This window comes from Pseudopipra pipra, chromosome 4 (assembly GCF_036250125.1).
Source record: "Pseudopipra pipra isolate bDixPip1 chromosome 4, bDixPip1.hap1, whole genome shotgun sequence".
Lineage (NCBI taxonomy): Eukaryota > Metazoa > Chordata > Aves > Passeriformes > Pipridae > Pseudopipra > Pseudopipra pipra.
In genome coordinates, this window is record NC_087552.1 from 51498476 (window position 1) to 51521792 (window position 23317).

The 23317-nt window shown below is 36.5% G+C and overlaps 2 protein-coding genes across 3 annotated transcripts in view; one reads left to right on the forward strand and one right to left on the reverse strand.

The window, feature by feature from the left end:
- Positions 1-5996, forward strand: part of BEND4 (BEN domain containing 4) — a 32914-nt gene extending 26918 nt beyond the window's left edge. For both annotated transcript variants that reach the window (XM_064652939.1, XM_064652937.1), the window contains exon 5: positions 2219-5996. In XM_064652939.1, the coding sequence (XP_064509009.1) occupies positions 2219-2228 (10 nt within the window). In that variant the 3' untranslated portion in view covers positions 2229-5996. The remainder of the gene's footprint in view (positions 1-2218) is intronic.
- Positions 5997-7920: 1924 nt separating this feature from the next.
- SLC30A9 (solute carrier family 30 member 9) overlaps positions 7921-23317 on the reverse strand; it is a 39898-nt gene continuing 24501 nt past the window's right edge. Inside the window, exons 16-18 of the mRNA XM_064652941.1 lie at positions 21445-21574; positions 19092-19205; positions 7921-17633 (exon numbers count right to left, since the gene is read on the reverse strand). Of these exons, the coding sequence (XP_064509011.1) occupies positions 17589-17633; positions 19092-19205; positions 21445-21574 (289 nt within the window). The 3' untranslated portion in view covers positions 7921-17588. The remainder of the gene's footprint in view (positions 17634-19091; positions 19206-21444; positions 21575-23317) is intronic.

Genomic DNA, 23317 nt, shown 5'->3' on the forward strand with positions numbered 1-23317 from the left:
ATTTAACTGGAGTCCAAAGTGGTTATATACACCAGATGGAGCCTCTTGCCATGCAGGGTAGAAGAATCCAACAGGGCTAAGTAGATAAGATTTGTGATTGGGGTACATTGATGTAACCAGGTAATGAACTCAGATTTTGCATACAGGCAAATTAGGCAAAGAGGCTCTTTTTATACTACAAAGGAATCTTTTAACCAGACCTGAATACTCTATCAGAGCTTAACTGAAGGGCAAGTCCATTGCACACTGTGCCATAGAGGTCTGGAGGAAGATTCAGAGTTCCAGAAGTTTTCCTGAGAACTGAAGGCTAGATACAAGTGCTTTAATATTTACTAAGTTACTTTAAATTTTACTTAATAATTTACACACAAGCAGAGTGTTGATACCCTTTTCTCCCTCTTTCTTCCCCTGCCTCCCAAGACCACCAGTAAATCCACCTGTACATGGACTTTTGGTTATGGCCACTCTCCTTTCTGGGGTCCTGGACATAAAGAATGTGGGGAGTGCTCCTAGGGAGAAAGAGGAAGGGTAATTTCTTTAATTTTCAGAAGCTTGAAGAGGAAGTCAAAACTTTTCAGTGTCTAAGGACCGGCTAATAAAGCAGAGTAGAAAACTCTCCCTTTGAGCTTTTGTGCATGGGTGCAAACAGGACAACTTTATCCAGTGCTAAGAGCTGGCCACTGGTTCCTGCCCATTTACAAGCCAAGGTAACAAGTGTCTGACTAATTCTCAGCCAATGGCCAATTATACCTTTCCACCATAGCAGAGAGTGTAAATTGGTTATCTCTCTGCACTCAGAGTAGTTTAAATATCTATAAACATTTTTAATACATTCCTACAACTGACTGGTGTCTGGAACCAGCTTTAAAACAGACTGGCATGCTTAAATTATATCATTACTCCTTTATGTGGTAACCATTTCTCTGAGAAAAAGACAAGTCTGTGGAGGCACACATGAGCATAACTAGGAAGGAATTACTGTTGCCTGTACGGATTTCCAGGGAAATGAATTTAAAACAGAGATTGCTATCAATTTTGCAGACACACTGCTGGAGGAGCTATGCAAAAATCACATCCTAATTGTCCAATAGATGAGATACCTTGCAGGCACAGGAACTCATGTAAAAGCACAGCAGTCCCCGTCTCGAGATGTGGTGACAGTAATGAAGTTACCTTACACCACTTATTGTGCTGTTGGCTTGTCAACAGTAGAAAATAGAATTTAAAAATATCCTGGGACACACAATACTGCATGAAGGAATAACTAATATTACGGAATAAATAAGAAGTTCAGTTTCAATATGAGCTATAGTGTATCCAGTATCGCTAATAAGGTGCCCTCACATTTAAAATTGGTTTTGGATGTTTCAAAGTCCAAATACACCTATTTGAGCTATGTCTAGGAGTTACAACTCCAGAATTGGTAAGGCACCTTGTGCAAGGTCTAGTATATTACATGTCAAAGGACCTGAAAAATAAATTATAAAAAATGTAATCATTACATACAAATAGCTGCATGTGGAAGCACCAGCTACTTTAATAGCCAAATTACATGCAGTACAATTCATTTTCTCCTGCACTGAAAACTATTGGAAGGCTAACCAACTCAGCCCTCTAATCTCATTTCGCTATTTCTAAGGCGAGTTTAGTCTGAAAAAATAGGTGTGAAATACAGGGAGAGGAAAAAAGCAGAACTTAAAAGGAAAAATATCCCAAACAGAAAGGAGCATCAAACAGAAATAATGGCAGTGACATTTTCCAGCAGGTTGTGGGCTCCTGCAGCCTGCAGGTGCTGAAGCAGCCAGCAGAGGGAGGTCATAAAGATCCACGACAGCAATCACCTTGAGGTATAAATACCAACAGGTTTCAAATTAAATACATCCCGTTCATGTTAGCTTTCACATGTATTGCACATGCTGAATCACAGCCTTCACTTGGAATTAGTTCTTTTTATTTCTGCCAGAAGGTATTTTATCTCCAGGTCCCATGCATCACCTATTTAGCTCAGGTATAACAGCATACACTGCATGTGGAGAAACACACTTGTGCAGCAATAAAATAGGTCCCAGTGGCATTATCATGGCATCCCCCATAATGCTTACTTCTGCTTAAGTAGAGCAGCAATATCCCCTTTTATTTCCTGTGAGCTTTTGATGCCTGGGTGATAAAGAATGCTGCAAAGACAAGCTGTTTTTTATCCTTGCATGTTTTCCTGCAGAGTTTATTAGGATGCATTGTACTTCCAACCCGGACTGGTGGATGCCATCTGAAGAGCAAATAAACAAGGTGTTCAGTGACGCAGTAGGACACGCTCGTCAGGGGCGTGCGGTGGGGACTTTCCTTCACAATGGGAACTCATATTATGAAGGGACTGACCATCCAGGATCACAGGATGAAGTCTTCAATAGAGGTATGCAAGATGGATCTGGTGATTGATGGCAGTGAGAACCACCTCATACAACAGTAGCAACCACTTAATTTAGGAGATACTATTTGTTAAACATACTTAACCCTGCTGTCATTTAGGAGTCCAAAGCATGTTTGAACACATACTGCATACATTTCAGCTTCTCCATCCTACCATATCCCAGTTAACAGAAAGAAATCCATTTCAAGTCCTTCTTAATAAGACTTCTCAGTGCCTATTATCCAAATACTTCATAGCACACTCAAAGGAAAAGTGCAGTTCATTTCATCTAGTTGTAGAGAAAAGGTCATTAAAAAACCTAAAAATGTCAAAAGAAACAGTAGCTACTATTTCATCTGCCTATTGATAACAACTCCAGATCTGGACCCAGAACAGCTGGGTGCTATTTGCTTTCCCTGAGTAGGAGATGTAAGAACAAGTCTGCACACTTACAACAAAAAGAAGTGGTCTCCCATTTCCTAACAGAAAAGAACACAATTATAAATGCTACCTTAAAATACTGCACCAGATGAAAAATTCAGGGACTTCCTTAGGCAACTCTTCCAGGAAATTAAGCTTCCGGGTAAAACAGCAGCACTCATCAACAGCAGAATCCTTCAAAGACCCAGAACAATAACAGGCACTTCCAACAGCTAAAAAATTGCATTGTATATCAGATAGACAGTATATTTATCTAGATTTCTAGAGGAGCAGAGTTGATCATGACAGTTTTCATTAAAACAAGATTGCTAAAAACAAATTGCCATTTCAGAAGACAGATTTTCCATTGCCTACTGCTATTCTGCAGCCATATTGTATAGCTTTAGAGGCTTCAAATTGCCTTTTCTTGGTTTTGCTTTCATTTGTGTTTTATATCCATTCCTTGAAAAAGATGAGACAATGTGCTGGTTTTGCTCAGAGTTGGATTCAGGGAGGGGTTGGGCAAGAAGAGCCTAGTTTAGACTTCTGTATTTGATAAACATGCAGTCCGTACTATCTGAGAGCTATAAGAAAAGAGCTGTTAGAGCAGAATTCACAACAGTGCACAACATGGAAGCAGATACCAGCTTTAAAAACAAAAATCAGTCTACCAAAAACCTTTAATTTTAAAGGTTTAGGAGTCCATTGTCCCTCCAAATTGATGCACTCCAGAAATAGGCAATGCCAAAGAAATTGTACCCTTTCCTTTCCACATTGGGGTGTTTGCATCTCCTTACCCTTGTCTGGTTGCTCAGGCCCATGCAGGCATCCTTTACAGCCTGAACCAGCTCTTCTTGAGACAACATTTCCGCACTGGCAGGTACAGGGAACTGGTTTTTGTAAAGAAAGCTCACTTCACTTTTGACCATCCTTAGTGCTACCTCATCAGTGTCGACTCTCCTGAATGCATATCTCACACTCCCCAGCTCTCCTCACCACCTTGTGCAAGCCATGAGAATAGCTACTAATTGCTCCTTTTATCCATCTCCTCTCCTTCCCAACCTTCTCCCTGTGCACCAGGCAAGGCAGGAGGCACCCAGCCCCTTCCTCAGAGATCAGGAAGGGCTCTCTGGAGCGCAGCGCTCCTCTAGTCCCAGGCAGGCCGCAGGGCTGCAGCCGTCTCTCAAAGCTCAGCTCACCCACACAATAGCTTCTTCCTGCCATCTGCCTCCTCTTTGCCTGCGATCGTAACCGATCTCTCATGGCCCATGGGGCATCTCAGGACACAGGCTCCACCATGCACTGCCACAGACAGGACCTCACTCAGCCAGGATATGCTTTAGGCCCTTAAATGTCCAATACCTCTCAGTTCATTTTAATTTTGGTGATTTTTTAGAAAGGGGTTGAAAGGCACTCACTGGACCCAAATTAACTAATTTATTTTCTAAAAGTCAATTACCAATTTAGTCACATAGGACCTCACTAGAGCAAGGGGTTTGGAACTGCATCCGCTCATTACAGGCAGGAGGTGACTTTCTTGGAGCGATCAACGGCACATGGTGGCCTCTAGAGAAGAAATTCAGTGTACAGAAATGTCACAGTACAGATATCCTATCGTAGCTTTTTGGTGTTGAACTTACACTTTTCTAAAAAGAATTATAATAGAAGATGTTACATTGCTCAGATGGTGTAAGTCTTGCTGGTCTATGTTTAATGTGGTGACACATACCAGAACTATTTGGTAAAACATGTCAGAATGTGTGAGTCAACATTATACTGTAAATTTGTCCACAGCGATATGTATCATGCTGTATTTTTGTAAACATTGTGATGGTTTCCTTTCAGATATTTAATTGTATGATGTTAAAATACAAACATTTCATTTTTAACAGTCTCAGAACAGATTAACTGGACTGGACAGACCTCTCATGTAATGACCTAAGGATTTGCTGAAATAACCAGTAAGCTTAGCTTTATTTTTAGTGTAAAAAGTGTAGCCAGCATCATGGAACCACTCACAATCCTCTACTCTCGTATTGTGCAAAATAACCAAAAGTATAGTATCATCCTGAAAGCCATTTTGGCAGTAGAAATGGCTTTGCTCGTTTGGACCTTTCTTTACAAACAAAATTTTGCCCTCAATTGCTTATGTGCACTGGCCAGTGACATGAATCATAGTCACAGACAGGCATTAACAGACACCAGCTCATATTTTTGTTCATGTTTGGTTTTAAAGTAACAGAGTATAAAAAACTTTTCTCAGTTGTCTGTCTTCAATTGCCATCATGACCACTTGACCCACCCATTTCATTTTAAAAACCCAAAAATTTCCACAACAGCTTATTCCAGTTATTTTTTTCATGAGGTATTATAAATTCATACACATTGAAGTGTCTAAATATCCACAAGATGTTAGGTATAATACTATGGGACCTGAAATTATAGATAGCACATAAGCCTTTGCAGGGTGAGATATCCATATTTAAGCAGTGTGCTTTGTAAGCCAGCACATCCCTTCCCAGCTCTGGATGTAGACAGCAGGCTTGCAACAGAAGGAAACTGCTATCTATCATGTCACTCCAGAAAGTCCCAGGAGGATAGAGATTCTTGTCTTATCCTTCCATACGCTTTAATTTTACTGTCATTTATGTATCTGCCTTCTCTCAAACTTTGTGTAGCAGTACCGCACGCCCATCTGTGCCAACATGCCTTTGCTATATTTTCTATGACAAATATTTGTGGAGAAACTGTGATTAAAAAAAACATTAATCCTGATATTTTTATTGTTATGGTGTAGTTAATTCTATGAATACTTTCTAATGATGATTGTACTGTGTAAAGTAAGTACAGGTTAGGGATAGACCTTTATCAGATATTGTACAAAAAAAAAAGTGCATAGTGTAATATAGACTAGTAAGGTTTTTGTGACAATTTCTATAGGATGTGTGAATTGTTTTCTATGTGGCAACACACATTTCTTTTAAAGAATATAAAATCTTAGAGAATTTTTTAAACAGTCAATATTTTTTAATTATAAAGACATTTGTTACCTACAGTTTACTATTTCAGGTGTTAATTCTTATTTGAATATTGGTTTTATTACTACATACCTCCAGTTCCATTTGTTCTGTTGCATAAAAATGCACAATAAAAGTTAGTCTCTGGTTAACCTGTCTCTCTCTTTCTCTATAGGCATTGTTGTGTCAATGTGACAGCCATCACAAGTGGTTCTGACTATAAATATATATTACAAGTTTTAGACTTGTGTTTATATAAAAGGCTAGAGCATTTTCTTTTGCATTAAATGCTTGTTTGGTATGACACACTGGCAAGCACAGTGAAAGATTATGAAGAATTCAAGTATGAATATAAATAAATAATTTTCATCTCAAAATACAACTACATATATTTATGTGTTGGTTAGATAGAAAGACTGTTCAAAGGAGGTACCCACCTGCAATCTTAAGACCTGGATTTTCAAGCAGTGAAGTTTAAATCCCATTTTAATTCAAAATTCGGTGATGGCTGAATGCAATGTCTCCTGTTCTCTTAAACACTTTAGAGAATCCTGAGTCCAGATAATCTGTAGAGGAATTACAGTGACAAACATTCACCATGGCAAACCCCTTCTGCAGGGCTGTGAAGCAAGATGGGCCTGGCTGCAGGCTGGTGTCAGCCATTTGAACTGGTCGCCAAATATTGCCATAATAAAGCAACACTTTTCAGTGCCTGTAATGCTGCAAAATTAAATGGGATTGAGCAGGTATTTTATACAGCCTCCTGTATTTTTTTTTTTGTTTGTGAAATTAGTGAAAACAGTTATTAGTGAAACTCACCAAAATCATTTCTAGTGATTCTGAGAAGCTTAGGCAAAAACCCCCTGTATTAACCCTTCTGGGAAAAAAAATTAACTTATCTTTGAAAAGCTCTGGCTTCCCAGACTCTTGGGCAATGGCTGGAAACATCAGAGGGTGGTTCCAGAGGCAGGACTGAACAGGAATGGGTTGTGGGGAAACCAGCAGGGTGAAGGGGCAGTACAGGTAGCATAGAAAGCTGGCAGGGAAGGAGAGCATATAGGTAAGGAACCAGAGGCAGCAGCTGGGTTTGTGAAGTTTTAAAAGAGAGATTAGGTCTAACAGCAGAGCCTGTAAGAAGGTGATAATCATGAGAGTCAGTACGTGAGGCTGGGCAGGCAGAGAGAAGCAGTAAGGAAGAGGTACCTGGGATGGTGGAAAAGCAGGGATGGGAAATAACTGAAGGGGAACAGGCAGTACAGATGGGGGCTGCAATTTAGTAATGTCACATTTTATCATTCTTCCACTAAATACCTGTTAAACATACTGGTAAGGCAAAGTTAAACTGTGCTCCTGCTCTGCCACAGTGCTGGTCCCCTCAGAAGCACAGCCCATCTGCTGGCAGTTATGTCTTTGCTGAAGCACTAAGATGTTCCCAAAGAGAACCTTTAAGGTCCAAGGCAGTCATTGAATCTCACGCATATGAAGGAATTTAGTTTTTACCTAATTTGTTTAGAACAGGCTCACATGCAAGCTGAGATTATAAAAGACTTTGTAATCTTATTTTAATAAGACTACTCACATTGCAAAAGTCTTGCCCTGAGGAGTTCAGATAGGCAGGAGTGGATGCTTTCTCTGCCTCCTTCCCTCTACCGAGGCACTGACTGAAGCCAGTGGACTGAGTGTCAGAATATGAAGTGCTTCCATCACAGTGAGGAGACTGAAACATCAGTCCCAAAGGAACACAGCAGGAGGCAGCATATTTCAACATCAGCCCACTGTACTCAGGAACTGAGATAGTTCTACCTCTTCTTTCATAGGGGTTTTGTGAAGATCAATGCTACTGAAAAACCAGAGCTACAGTGCTAAGCACAACAGAAAAGCCTTTGAAGACAGCAACAAGTGTGCAGAGTAGTTTGAGTGCACACAGTACATAAAACAAGGCCAGATCAAACGAGGATAAAACAAATACCAAATAACTGATGAAGGAGCAGCATCCTCACGCAAGAGGCTGGGGTGCTGGCCAACAGCAGCAGGGTAGAGCAGACATAGGTACCCCCAAACACAAGGAAACTGAGATACATTTGCACAGCAGCATTTATTTTGCTGTCTTCTAACATCTGAGTTCTTGAGACACTGCCTTCACAATGTTCTCTTATCACAGCTTTGTGATCAATTAGCTCATGCAGCATGGACAATACATGATGAGTGCTGACTTGCAAACTTTAGCTTCTATTTGGAAACATGCACATAGATGGTATCTCAAAGAGAACAGAGAAGAAAGAACTCATCTTTCCTTATACCTGACTCTTACTTATGTTCATCTGCACCATGGGTAACTACAAATGGTCCCCAAGTGCTTCAGCGGGAAGAAAGCTCCAGGTGACAATCATATGAATCTTAAGTTATTGATAGTGCAAACCAATATCACTGATGTGATGACCACTCCTTTAATGGGGCCTATTTAAAGCAGAAGCTCTGCCTTGGTTATTTCCTAGCAGCACAGTCCCTTGGATTACTGAGCAGATCTCTGTATATGACCTTGCTCCGTGAAAACAAAAACCCTCCTACACAGACTCTTCAACGTCTGAAGAGAAAAGCAGCTTCTATTGCAAATTTAATGGTGTTAAAGGAGAAAAAAAAAAGCCACACCAGTAGATTAATTACCTGAGTCAAGGAAAAAAAAATTCTGACATGAACTTACATAACAATGTTGGGAAAAATCTAAAAAACCCTTTTGCCCTTAAAAATGCTTTAAACTTTCCCACTCATCTGACAGATATAATTGCCTCAACTTAGGCTGTCTTTGTAAGAAAATGGAAAGAAACAGGTTTGCTAATGACTCAAAGTAGTTTCCCATTAGAAAAGTTAATATTAAATTTAGTTCCCATTTAGGAACAGGGTCAATAGTACAGCTGAAAAAGTCTAATTAAACCTTTCAAAAATGCCTAGTAGTGTGAGTGAAAAACTGAAGTCTTGCAAAAGGATATGAACCTGAAAGAGCCAACAACTGAACTACTTACTGAACTGATAGAAGCAAGATTTTTTTTTTTTCATTTTCTAAATGATAATCCAAAATGAGAAGCAGAGGAGCAAGCAGTTCCAATACAGTCTCGTGACAAAAGGAATGTGAAGGAAACACCCAGGGTACCTTTCCGACCCACAGCATCACAAAGACTATTCCAGGGCAAGACTAATTTCCAAGAAAAAAGTTAACCTTGGCACATTTGTAAACCCACCAAATGCTAGATAGAGCATCATTGTGCTTCTCCCTCGATGATCAGAAGCGTCCAACTGCCCACCTAGCAGATGGAGCTCCTGGAACACAGATTTTGGAATTAGTCTTCTCCACCCAAACCCCTTGTTTTGAACTACCTGGAGACTGAAGTTCTACAGCAGAGGTCAGAACCAAGGAAATCATTGCAAGGCATAAAGGGGAAGGAGCAGAATGGGTTCAAGCCACAGCCTTACTGAAATGTCTTTCATCAAAGTTTCCAAATTGTCCAAATTCATTAGGATCTTCTTCCACAGTATTTAATTTTCATTTTTGCTGAGATCTCGGTTCTCTTTCATGAGAAGTATGATCAGTGAGGTACAAATCTACAGCCAAAGATACCTACGTACAATTATAACATGCAAAGACACAGGTTCGTATATGAATGTATTGGTATGTGCATCAGATGCAAGACGGGTTATCTTTATGACTGCCTTGGAAAAAAAACAACCAACATTTTGACACTAAACTTAATGGTTTGTGTTATCCAGAGTGGTCTAATTTATTTCAGCAGTAAAGTGCTGTTCAATCAGTATTTTGGGTGAAAAAATAATATTTCTCTAAAACATTGAGTATCTGTTTAAACTAGACACTGAATAACATTTAAGCCACCTCGTTTGAAGGAAGGAGAACCTAGAAAAGATCCTATTATGACTCAATTCAGTAACAGAACTGAAGGAGTCTAAATTAAAAAAAAAGGAGTCTAAATAAAAAAAAAAAAAAATTCACAACAGAGCTTGGGTAAATCAATATAGGTTATTTACTAGAAGCCAAGCTGTCACGACTTCTGTGAAGGCAGAAATTTATGTCCCTTTTCTTAAGGTTTTCAAAAAAAGTTTAACTGAAACAGTAAAGGAAGGTTTACTTTTCATGATATTTTAATAAAGTCCCTCATAAAATACTAGGAAAGATAGACAAAATTCATTCTCGAACAGCACTGTTAAGATGACCTCCAACCAGCAAGGTCCCATTTCAACCCATTACCCACAACTTAACATGATTATTTAAGAATGGCCTTTCAACAAATACCACAAATGGTAAATAAAGCATTTTGAGGATTCCAAGTTACATCATGTGAAAACAGAGAGCTCTCTCCCTCTTTCAAAGTGGCTGATACCACTTGCCTGGTTATTCAGACAGCCCAAAAGACAGTCCAATATTTGGACTTGACACCAAATAGACAAGAGACAAGGCCCTGAAGTCTCTCCTGTCTCTGCTCAGGCAATCTTGGTTCATTAGGAAAACAAACAAACAAAACGAAACGACAAACATTCCTTGAAAAAGGGAGTCTCTTAACTATGAAATGTGACATCTTTAGCAATCAGGACATTATGCTGCATAGCCAAAATCTTTCCTGCAATATGTTGCTTGACCACCTTACTGCTGGTATCTGATACCATACAGACAAAAACTCCCAAATTTTTCAAGCTTCTCTATTTCATCACCCAGGCTTCTGGCATTTTTGACTCTTCTTTCCAACCACATACAGATTTTTTAGCCCAATTACAAGTAGTTCTTTCCATAACTGGATAAATCACTGGTTTTATCAGTATTAGTGATAAAAAGCAGCACTTTAATGAATCAGAGAATATGTTAAATCCCTTCTAAGCTGACTGATTTCAAGCTTTTTCTTAAGAGGCTTGGACAGCTTTGCTGGGATTGTGAAACTACAGTTACTATATGAATCTAATACATAAAACCAACCTCTTCAAGGAATTTTCCCCATGCCCTTGACTATACAGAGACATGCAACCCATCTGTATTACCAACTTTCTTCATTTCATCCTTAAGTCTGGATCAGGACAGGTAGTCCAAACAGGACACAGTGCCAGAGGAGCCTCTGAGGCAGGCAGAAAGAGCTTTCTCTGTAATGGGGAAGAAACTGCACTCTTTTGAAGATGGGGGTGAATAGGATAAAAGGCAGAGTTGCCATAAAGTACAGAGTATTAATAAACAGAGCTTGGCTAACTGGGCATATTGCTCCCTCACCAACTGCATGCTATTTAACAGTATGTGCACTGTCAGCATCACAAAGGCAGACTGAATAACTAGTACAAATAGATGGATATAACCTTTGTTTTGCATCCATAAAAGTTGTATGCATTTTGAATTCAGAAATTTAACAAATCATCAGCTGCCTAAAGCCATTGTTAGTGCTTACCTTTATAATATATATAAAATTGCTTAAATTAACAGAATGCAACCTTTACTGGCTATGTAACATTTTACTGAGTAATTACAAGTTCCAGACATGATACAGAATGTACCGAATTCAAGTGTAATTACAAAACAAAGAACATATGCAGATAAGTATTTAAATGTCTACACCTCACAAATCAAAATGACTTCCCCATACTAATACGGAGTAACCAAGACACAGAATGAAAAAGCCAATACACCAAAAAGCAAGAAGGGCAACTGGGGGGTGGGGGGTGGGGTGGGGGGACATGAGGGAGAGTGATGAATTTGATTAAGAGGTTGCATGGAAAAATAGATTTCAACTTTGACATTGCCTTTTGAAAGTTCTACCACCAGTGACAATCCTCACTGTTCAGTTTCAAATTTAATATAATTTTGGCAATAGCCAAAATGCTTTCCAAATGCTTTAGGCATTTTTCAAATGCTTCTCACTTAGTCCTTCAGCATATTTAATTTGAAGAGAAACTTACAAAATCCCCTTTATATTACGTCATATATACATCATTGCAGTGCTTTTCTTCTGACTTGAGATTTGAAGCAGCTGATCACAACCTCAAAAGTTTTAAATTTAGTCTAAATTTAAATTACAAAAATCAAACTTATGCTATAGTGTGGACCTGTATTCCACTATTTTAACAGACACTTTCTTCCCATAACAGCACTTTGAATGTTGGCTATACAAAAATTTGACTGGGCTTACTGTCAGTATACTACTTTTAAAAAGTAACTAAGACTCTTTATTTTAATTGGTGGCTTTAACTTACACAGAGAAAAAAAAATGTCCACAAGTACTTCATGTAATATAGAATATTTTCCACCTATCTATAATAATCTGCTATAGTATTTGTCTGTGGTATTTAAAAAACATACATAATTTTCACATTATATTTTAAATGTTTTAGCTTCTTTTCATAATGTTATTTAATTAGAAATCTTGCTTATCCACAGATACTTAAGCAACTTGAAAAATACGGACTAACGTATTCACCAATGATTACAGTCCACTACAAGAATTCTGTAGACATTAGAACAGAGCACCTTTTTTTTCATAACATGTTCAGTATGGTTCAATCATTTTCTGTCTAAAAGAATTGATTCATTTTCTCTTTAATTCACTCCAGCTCCCATTTCCACAATTAACATTACTCACCCTCCACTCACCAAACACATACCTCACCAACAAAGCTCCAGACTGAGATTACACCATCACCCTTAGCAGTAAAACTAAGTTTTCAGAGGACAAATAGATTTGTACCTGCAAGGCTGAACACCATATTAGGACACAGTTAAACAGAGGCACTGATTTTCAGTACAGGAAAACAAAAGATGAGTTTTTGCTGGGGGTGAGAAGCAATTATCCAACCACTGGAATATTGCTAAAAGACATACAATGTCACACTACCTAGTTTTATGCGTTCTAATAAAATATTAATTTCTTACTGTTCCTTTCTTCTCCAATCATAATTTCTCATTTCTGGACAAGTTTTTTAGATTGTGTTCATCCTTTCCTTTTCCCAAGTGCTCAACATCTTAGGTCTTTTTCCTTCCTTATATTCTTTTCTTTTTACCACACACTTTTAGTTTATTTTGTTTTGCTTCAGCAAAGTCTGACTGACTGCAGTTTCTATAGTCCATATAATCACTTAGAGCTCCTGGCACATTTTATTTTCCTCAAAGGACATGCATTTCAAAAATCTGACTGTTGTGCTTTAAAGCTTGGATTCTTTTTTTTTTTATGTAATAAAGATTAGCCTACTTTTGATCTTACTTATTTGTATGTCACTAACAAGAAAGGAAAAATTACTTAAGCTGCACAATCCCTCTATTAAAAAAGAATCTTTTTGGTACATCTCAACTTCTCATTTACATTACACAGGTAAACTGCAAGGAAGATGTTAGTGGTACCCTCTATTTCACTAGCAATAAGAACAGAGGCAGCACAATACTTAAGCTAGAAGAAAAATGAACACTGTCATTTTATATTCACTTCTGTAAGCCTTAAGGAATGTGCAGAAGCGAAGGTTTTGTACAAGAGTCAATACTTATCAATTGTTCTACCAAGACAAAATGCCTTAAGAACATATGACTGTAAGAGGAAACACTTTGCTTTCAAATCTTAAACAATATGCTTCTGTGGTTTCTTCTACAAGGAAAATATCTAAATCAACTTTAGAAAAAGGATTACTTCACTGAGATTTTTCAAAAATTACCACACTTTCAATAAAGGCCTAAAAACTCTTGCATGATGCCTGTATTTGATGCACTCATCATTATTAGAGGTACTTCTATAATGTATATTTTTTTCTTTGTTACAGAAAAATCAGCTGAAATGATAAAAGAGAGAACATAGAACTGCAATTAGTGTACAATCTAGACAAAACATGCCTAAAAACCTACCCTGTGCTCTCCCTTATCAAAGAGGGGGCAGTAAAAATCCCTCAATAAAAACTGAGTCTGCAGACATAACTAAGAAACCTGCACCTACCATGAATCAGAAAACTCAGTTTTGGCTAACATGGTTTGTAGCTTTTAAAACAGCGATCATTATTGTCAACTATGAATGAACAAGAAGTACAGTACAAAATCCAGACACTAAGAGTAGAATTTAGCCCTGCTGTTAAAAACATAAGATGTTCATAATGGCTTGCTCCTCTAAAAGTAAGAGTCGTTTAAAAAAAGCAATAAAAGCTGTGTGGGAATTCAGGGAAGGAAAAAAACAGAGCCTAAAAACCTTCAGTCCAAAACTGAGTCACAGAAGGTGAAGGATGCAAATTTGTCTTTATATGTTCTCCTGTTCCCTAAATCCCCACTACTTCTAGACCAGCAAACAAAACGGCAAACAGTCCCTGAAATACAGTACTCCACTGGAATATTTACTGCTACCAAACCCTTAATAAATGCTTTAGAAAGTGGAGGGGGAGAGGGAGACCACATCAAATACTGAATTCCAGTGTATAAAGGAGAAATTTAGACTTGAAATTCATTCTTGGGAGAAAGATAATCACTTCAAAATTTTATCTCTTACAGAAAAAAAATTCTACAGAAAAACATATTATTAGCATCCAGCCAACCTGGACTTAAAATACATAAGATCATTCAGTATATTGGAACACAAAGACAATTTTTTTCACACATTGCAAGTTTTAGAGAATTATGAGACACTGCACAGCATGTAAGCAATCTTCCACAAAGCAGAGAGGGCAGTATTATTTTGAACACAGTTTGAAAAAACAGAACCTGCAAGACCAGTCTACAAAAATAAATTATTTTAAAACAACACACTTTAATTGAAAAAATCCTAGAATATAACTTCATTGGTAGGTAAATCCCTACTCCTTTTCTTTAAAATCAACCAAAAAGAATCATCATGCAATTGCATTTGTGATAAAGAAAAAATTCACTCCTCCACACTTTTTAAGTTTTCTTTAATTCTGAGGATTCTATAATGTAAATGTATTTGCTAATAATTTTCCCCAAAAAACATTAAAACAAAAGTAAACTAAGTCCTGGACCCACATCACCTCAAGTTTTTTACTATAAACACAGTTAACGAAAAAAGCAGTAAAAATATCAAATGTGTTAAAAGCAATCTGCAAATTCTAACATAAAAATTAAAATGTAACAGCTTGGAATTACGTTTCCTTTCCAACCTGACAGGCTCCATGAATCAGTATTTTCCATCCTGCATGACATGTAAACTTACAGGGTACTGCTGAAACCAGTCTGCATGCCCTTTTGTGCTACATCACCATCCAGGGCACTTTAAAAATGGAACTGGGTCCTCAAACTGCTTGACTGTAATATACCTAAAAACATTCAAGTTCTGGTTTCTTAAATTTAACATTCTGTGTTGCTATAATTAATAATGTAACTGGGAAACAAGGAAGTGAATTCTATCTTGGAATACAAACAAAAGGCGTGTGGATGAGTATTCTTCTGATTCAAATAAGGAAATTAGGATCAGAATTCAGATGAATTACATCTCTGATGAATTAAAAAAACATTTTTATAGGCTCTTGGAGCAGATGTCCTGTAAGAATATAAACTCATGTCTTTTCTTGAAAACAATATGGGAACCCTTTGCTATTGAGATAACATTTACTAACCTTGCAGGGAAACTTCTGCCCTGCAAAGTGCTTACTGGCACTACTCATTCATCAGTAACTCCAGCACACAAACCACTTCGATCACACTGGCTGTCTTCACTAACCTCCACAGGAAGAATATTTTCCCAGTTTTACTTCTCTTCAGGTTTTTAAGATTTCTGGAATGACTGGCTTACTAACATGTTTATTCAAATTCAAAATCTATATAAAGATTCTAGGGAAAAGAAAACAGGGTATGTGTTACCAGATTCCAGTGCTCTTCATGAATAAGACTAATACCAGCAGTGCATACTGAGATGAGATGAATTTTACATGGCAAGGTGAGAAGGTAAATTATTTATAAGGTGCTAAAATATACCTTAATATTTGATACGGGAGACTTCCAAATTACCTTTAAACTGCATTTCAGATCATCAGGCTTAAATATACTAACTAGTTCTACAAAAGGAGAAAACCAGATAAAGCAAGCTTTTCTTTGAATTAGCCATAGTAAGGTATTATACTATAAAGAAGCCATCAGTGAATAGGGATTATGGACAAAGGTACTGAAGAGTAACTTAACTCTGGAATGTTTTTCTACTTAAAATGACCAGCATGCAAAATGCTTTGCAGTTGCCAAAAAGGTATGCTATTTTAATTCTCATAATTCACTGGTAAGTGACACTTAGTATGAAAAAAAAATTCTAAAAAGCTTTTAGTCAAATCTGGACATATTGGTCTCCAAAATTATTTGCTGCAATGCTTACAATTTAATTTTAAATTGATTTTTGAAGACTTGTGTTTCATATCAACATTTCTTCTTTCAGCAAGTCAGTCATTATTCAGCAACTGAGTTACTAGGATGGTCTTATCACTACCTTTCACCCATGAGCAAATTTTATGTTAAAGTGCATAAACAAATTTTCTCAGTGTTACTTATATACAGTTATTCCACTTATATTTCAACTTTGTGCTCAATACTCATGGCCTTATTAATAAAGACTGGGTCTCAAAGAGTCTGGTACAACTTGGGTACCTACTGCAGAAAGCCTTGAGGCCAATTATATACAGTGCTAAAATCTATATTTCAAAGTTATAAACTAAGACCTTCTCTCAGGATTGTTGAGGACCACTGATAGAATTACTTTACTTTCCAAAACAAGTACGGTCAACTTTTAAAAAACAAAATGGTTTTGAATTCAGACAACAAATAATATCTAGAGATAAATAAATTAAGAATACAATGTATTCATTTGTTTAATTATAAATAGTTCATTTTTTACTATTGTGTATTCCAACTACATCTCTCGCTCCTTCTAGAAAAGACCATATCTGGCAATAGAGCCTATTAAAATATAAAAAGCCAAAAATGCTAGGTAACTTTTAATAAGCGCTACCATAAATATCCCTCAGATTACATCTGAAGATAATTACAAATAAGAAAACAAGTGTTAGAGCAGGGAAAAAAAAGAACAAAACTAAAAAGAGGAAGTGCACCAAAATTCGTACACAGTAATTTTTCACAGTAGCTTAATATGCTCTGGCTAAACCCATACAGCTGGCTCCACTGAGGTGAAAAATCTTATTTTTCTGAAGTGCAGTTGGTAATCTTGGTAATCGTAATGGTGGCAAAAAGCAGGTTTCCAGGTCACAGTACTTGAGAGAAGGCCAGTGCCCATTTGGAAGAATTTATCTCATAGAAAAGAAAAACTATGAAACAATTGCACAATTGAAATAGTTTAAGGTTGGCAGGTTCCACTGGAACAAACTCCTCCTAGTTAATCTTAATATCTCCCAAGAACCTTTAATGATATCTTGAAAGAAACTAAAGAAGTGCAAACTGACTGCAAAGGGACACAAATGGAAAACTGTGTTATATAGTTTCAGGGAGCTGTATTTGCCTAACTAAATCTCAAGTCTTAAGTTCTGAATCACAGTAAATATATTCAGACAGACTCTCCTGTGGAATTTAACTCAAGTAGCTTTTGAAAACTGATTTTGCCATGGAAATTTTTGTCTGCAAGTCTAGCACTCTTCCAGAAACAGAAGCAGTGCTTACAGTCCAGGAAGCCTACAGCATAAGTAAGCGAGGTATGGTGCTGAGGTCACTGCAATTTCAGAAGCTTTTCAGCCCTTTACGTGACTTCTTTCCAGAGGAGTAGCAACCTGAAGATTTCTTCTGTTTGACTCTATAGTATCTCCAAATCCACGTGACGAACATCAGGATTTCGTTGCTGAAATAAAATTAAAAAAAAACATATTGAAAATATTCACATTTTTGTACATAGTTACTAATAATGTATTTCTGGTATGATACTGGCAACTGGACAACAAATCCCCTTTTCGGGTAACATAGGAACTATTTTAAAATGAGGAAGGGCTTCAACAAACATTGCCTATACTATACTATAAGCCATTTTTTGAAGTCATCTTTTTATTTGACAAATACTTCTCAACATCACGGCTAAGTTAGTTCTTATGCTTTAAAAAGTACGAAGCAGCTCTTGATTTTAAAAAGGCAGTTAGGTTTTATATAAAACTGTCCAAATAAACATATATATATTTATATATACATATACATATATACACATCTCACTGTCTTAACAGGTACTTTCTTGAATAATGAGTAAGATTGCTAAGATAATTTGTTCTATACCACTAAAGCTATTTATAAACATTCAAAATACTGTTTCTATTAAGAAATATGCATTTTCTGATATTGTAGAAATATGTTATCATTACACTGATTGTATTATCCATGAGAAAGTCACTGACTTCAGAACTCACTCAGTATGTGAACCTAACTAGCATATTGAGTAAAGCATATTCAACACCAACACAATCACTGAAATCCCTACCTATACCAAAAAAACATTATTAACGTTTATAAAATAATTAGTCATGATCTACTCCTCAAACACCATGAAGAACTGATTCTGCTGGTGCAATTTAATTCAAAAATAATATTTTGATTTTTAAACTGCACAACTGCAGGGACAGAAACTAAAACTAGAATATTTATCAAATGTAATGAGCAATGACAGATATGCTCTCAAGTAGTGTCTCATGGCCAGAAAAGGCAGTCATGGCAGGACTATTTGTCTGGCAGTCAGTATATTTGTAGTTCTGAATTCATGCCAGAAAGATTGACAGCCACAATATACCTGTACAATTAAAATGGAAACAATCCTTTGTTGCATCAGCCAAAGGATATTTAAATTACAGGATGAAAAAAAAGTTATAAGGAATTTGAGAGGCTTGTAAAAGAGGTAAACACTGCACTGCTTCAACAAAAGCAAAAGATGTTGAGTAACATTCCCATCACACAGATATACTTGATACAATGCTAAGCACCATATTAAAAAAAAATTGAAATTTGTTTCTATGCAGCCAAAACAGAATGCAATAGCCTATAATCTGACTTTATGAGAATACAATAATATAGACAAAATCACGTCTATTTAATGAAAGTATTGTTCTATGTTGGTATAAAATGGAACAAAATACACAACAAATGGATCAGTGGCAAAGTAAGGGTTTGCTGGTGGTCAGAACTTAGTTAATAATACTATAGGAATACCAACCCCTTCCCTCTCCCATATTTACAAATGAAATTCCAAAAAGTACATGCAGTGATACTGTTTAAAATATATCACAGAATAAGCACACCCTATTACCCAGTTAAAATTTACCTTCAGGTCCTTTTCAAGTCTGTCTACTTCAGCTCCCAGTGTGTCAATGATATTGTCACCATGCTTAAGCATGAAGGCTTCTAATTCTTCAAGGGTTTTCACTTGCTGAATTTCCTAGGAAGAAATTAAATTTAAGAGATTGAGATGACAGAAAGAAAATAAAGGAATAACACTCCAGAGGGTCTTGACATATTTCAAGAGGAAAAAAAAAACAAAGACCTAAACAAAACACTTCAGCTTTTGCCATTTCCTTCCAAAACATCATCTGTTCTTATGTCTCAAAGACACAGCATCTATTCAATGGAAACAGCTGGCTCTACCATTACACCTGCATTTGATATGAAACCTTCTATCTTAAATTGATTTTCTCCTTAACTTTCCAAGTAAGTTTAGAGAATTTAATTCATTTTCTAGAAGTTTCTGGGGTATTCATTGCTCACAGCAAGGCAGAGCGGGGTACCCCTGTGTATTCTTTCCCCATTTTCATACATTCTTGCTATTCCATTACACTGTCTGTTCTGGGTATCACATAATCAACTCATCCGAAAATCCAAAAGGATTACTACAAATGCTGCTGCAAATACAGCTCCTCCATAGTGTCAAAAACTTGAAGATAGTTGACAGGAACTAAGACTAGGAGACCCACAGCATATGCAACTGAAGGAATGAAGTTAAGGAAGACAGTTATACCCCACCCTCCAAAAAACCACAGACATCAGCAACATCAAAGCAGGTGTTACATATTGCCTTAGAATCATACAATAGTTTGGGTTGGAAGGACCTGAAAGATCACCCAGTTGCACCCCTGCTGCCATGGGCAGGAACACCTTCCACTACACCAGTTACTCAGGGCCCCATTCAATCTGGCCTTAAACACTTACAGGGATGAGGCATTCGCAACTCCTCTGGGCAGGCTGTTCCACTGTCTCACACCCTCACAGTAAAGAAATTTTTTCTTATATCTAATTTAAATCTATTATCTTTCAATTTAAAACCATGAGCTTTCTTTAGAAATCTCACACTAAACTGGCCAGAAGCCATCTACCCTGTAATATCTCAGCCACAGTTCAGGCAATACAGCTGCAGTATGTTCAGGATAAATATGTTATTGCAAACAGATACAGTAGCTACTAAATAGTTAATTCTTCTTGTGTATACAATTACAACACCAATTTTTTTCCCCTCCCTACTGCTCTAAAAGTGAAGAGGAATAATGTAATTAAGCAAGTTTAAAAGATCTCAACCACAACAATCCATGACTACGATCACATCAAGTCTAACAAGAAAAAGAAACAGGATAATCTGAATGACAGCATTTCAACAAATATTTCACAACTCTAGAAAGAGTAATGTCGACAGCAATACTAGTTGAATGAGCTAGTTATTTGAAAATGTACAGATCAAAAGGCAAGCACAATGTCTGCCTTTGACTTTGGATGACTGAGTCCTACCGAAAGTGGCTATCCTTCAACAATGGTTTTATAGCTGACACAAGGTTACTACACGAAATAACAATGACCTGTGTAAGAAACAGCTGCCAAACTAGAAACAATCAACAACATCTTTTGCAACAAACTAGAAGTATTGGAAGAACTAATGAAGGTTGTATGCAATCACCCAAAGGAACATACGGAATATATGGAAGGTATCAGTGAAAACTGGTAAGCAAGCAAAACATTTTTCTCACTTAAAACTCCTTTTAATTTAGATAAATTATTATTTGCTTCATACTTCATAGCTTGCCATACAGAATCCAGCTAAGAGCAGTTTTGCATTTCTATACTGGAAAGAGGGAATAAGAAAAGCTACTCTGAACTACACTAAAATCAGATCGACACTTAAAGATGTTTAATTGTTAAACATTGTAGAAATGCTAAATCACGTGATGCAAGCAATCCATATTCAAGCCAAGTCTGAATGGCCAGACCTGTAAAGCCTAACACTGCATCATCAACAGCCAATGCAAATGGCTCTGCCAACAAAAGTGTTTATTTGCAAGTGTCAGGCTTCTAGGTTTAACTATAGATCTTGTAATTCAATAAAAAATTTATTGGAATAATTATATTCTCAAAAATTTTTTTTTACAAGTCTGTATTTTCTAACAAAAAATAAATTAAAAAAATCTGCCCTCCTACCCAGGCCCTGCTCAGCCCAAAAGTGGCTTTGTTTCAGCAGCACATTATACAATTTCATGTACAGACATTTAAAACACTAACACAAAGGAAGAATACCGGCAACCCTTCAAAATGAAGAAGTGAAATATCTCTCACCTACTTGCAAATCTTGCATTTAGACATACTTCAAATTGGAACGTATCAAATACAAGGGTTACAAAACCATTTTTTAAACATACTTGTAGCAGCTGTTCAATGTCCTGTTTTTCCAGGTAAGACCGAGTAACAACACGTCCATCAAAGTCTACTTCTGCCTTGAATCTCACTTTGCTCATTCCCATGTCTGTGGCTTTAACATCATGAATTGCTCTGAAACATATAAATTTTTAAAGAAAATGAAAAATAACATAAATCAAACCACTAGCTAGTTTGACTTCTGATGTTAACAATATTGTCATAAAAAAGTGATCCTTTTAAAAGGCCACTGTCTTTAAAAAAATATCCTCATTTTACCACCATTAAATACTGATTTATATTTAACTGGTTATATCATTTCCACAGGTTTCTGCAACACCAACACATCTATAAATGGCTCACTGCAATAAAAGACAGACTACAAGAATCATCACAGATTTAGAACTAGATTAACAGTATATTTAAAACAAAAAAAAATTAAAAATGTGAGAACTTCCCTTTTCCATGTTAAAAGTTTAAGTTCACCTTATTTGCTACTGCACGGAAGTTTTTATGTGTATACATGACACTAGGTAACCATCTTTAAGTACCCTCAATTCTGAGGTAAGAAACAATAATGTATTGTTATTTACTGAAAGGAAACATTGAAATTATAGAAGTGTGCTTTCCTACACTTGGTAAAGGCATCAACTTCTGAAGAATTTTCAGATACATCTGATATAAGAAAAAGCTATGGATATTTTGTTTGGAACTCATTTTTGATCATACTGAACAGTTGATCATGACCTACCAAAATACAGCTGTGTGTAAATGCTGAAATTGTATATTTATCTAAAGGTTTCTAATCAATACTAGAATATGAAAGCTGTAATATGTTTATATTTTGGTTCTTTGAAAAATTCTTTTTTCTACAGCACAGTTTTGTTCCAGTTTGTTAGATAAACTCAGTGATGTGTGAATATAGGTAGCAAACAAAAACTCCTATATTTTTCAGGGATAAGAAGCAAACTCAAGACCAAGACACATTGTAATGCATTTCAACAACGAAATAAATATAAAATATAATACTCAATTTTTTTCTAATGAGGTTGACAAAAACTCAGTTTGTCTTTAAAGCCAAGAGAATTTAAAATTGCCACTACAGTGTAAGTTTCCACATTTTTCCATCCAGGCCAGGAAAAAAAAAAAAAACAAGTGGAGACTAAAATAAGGGATATAAATCACAAAAGTTTCAAATTTTTTAAATTCTTGCCTCTAACATTCCCAAAGCAAAACAAGTATAAAATATTCCAAAGATTTTTAGTTTTATTAACAAAAAATGCATTCTTGACAATTTTTTAATTCTAACATAAAATTTAGATTCAGCAACACAGCTCACTTCACAGTAACAAACTTATTCCTCATTCATTTTGCTAAGTTGTGCAATTTCACAGAATCTTTACATTTTAGCATGCCCTTTGCCTTAAGCAAATTTGTTCTTCCCAACTAGAAATGTTTCTTTTCATCTGAATGTTTATAAATCAGAACTAACTTCACAGTAGGTTCTGAAAGAAAGCAGAAGGCATGTTATCTTGAAAGGAGCCTGTTAGAAGGAACAGCCAAAAAAGAACAGGAGACGGAAATTTTAAGATGAACAATCACAGGAAATTTTTATGGAATACTTCTTGTAATACTCAGGGTAGAGGAGAGGTAAGCATATTAAAAAAAGAAATAGAGCATGAACTAAATATAGAGACACCAAGAAATAGATCTTAGTAAATATTTAAACAGATTAAAAAAAACTATCAGCTTACTTGTAGCAATAAAGACTTTCCAGCTCCATTCAAATTTACACAGCTATTCTGTGGGAAGGTACCAAATCAAAACAGTATTTACTGGAGTAATCTGGCTGGCATCAAACTACCTGGTCACAAAGAG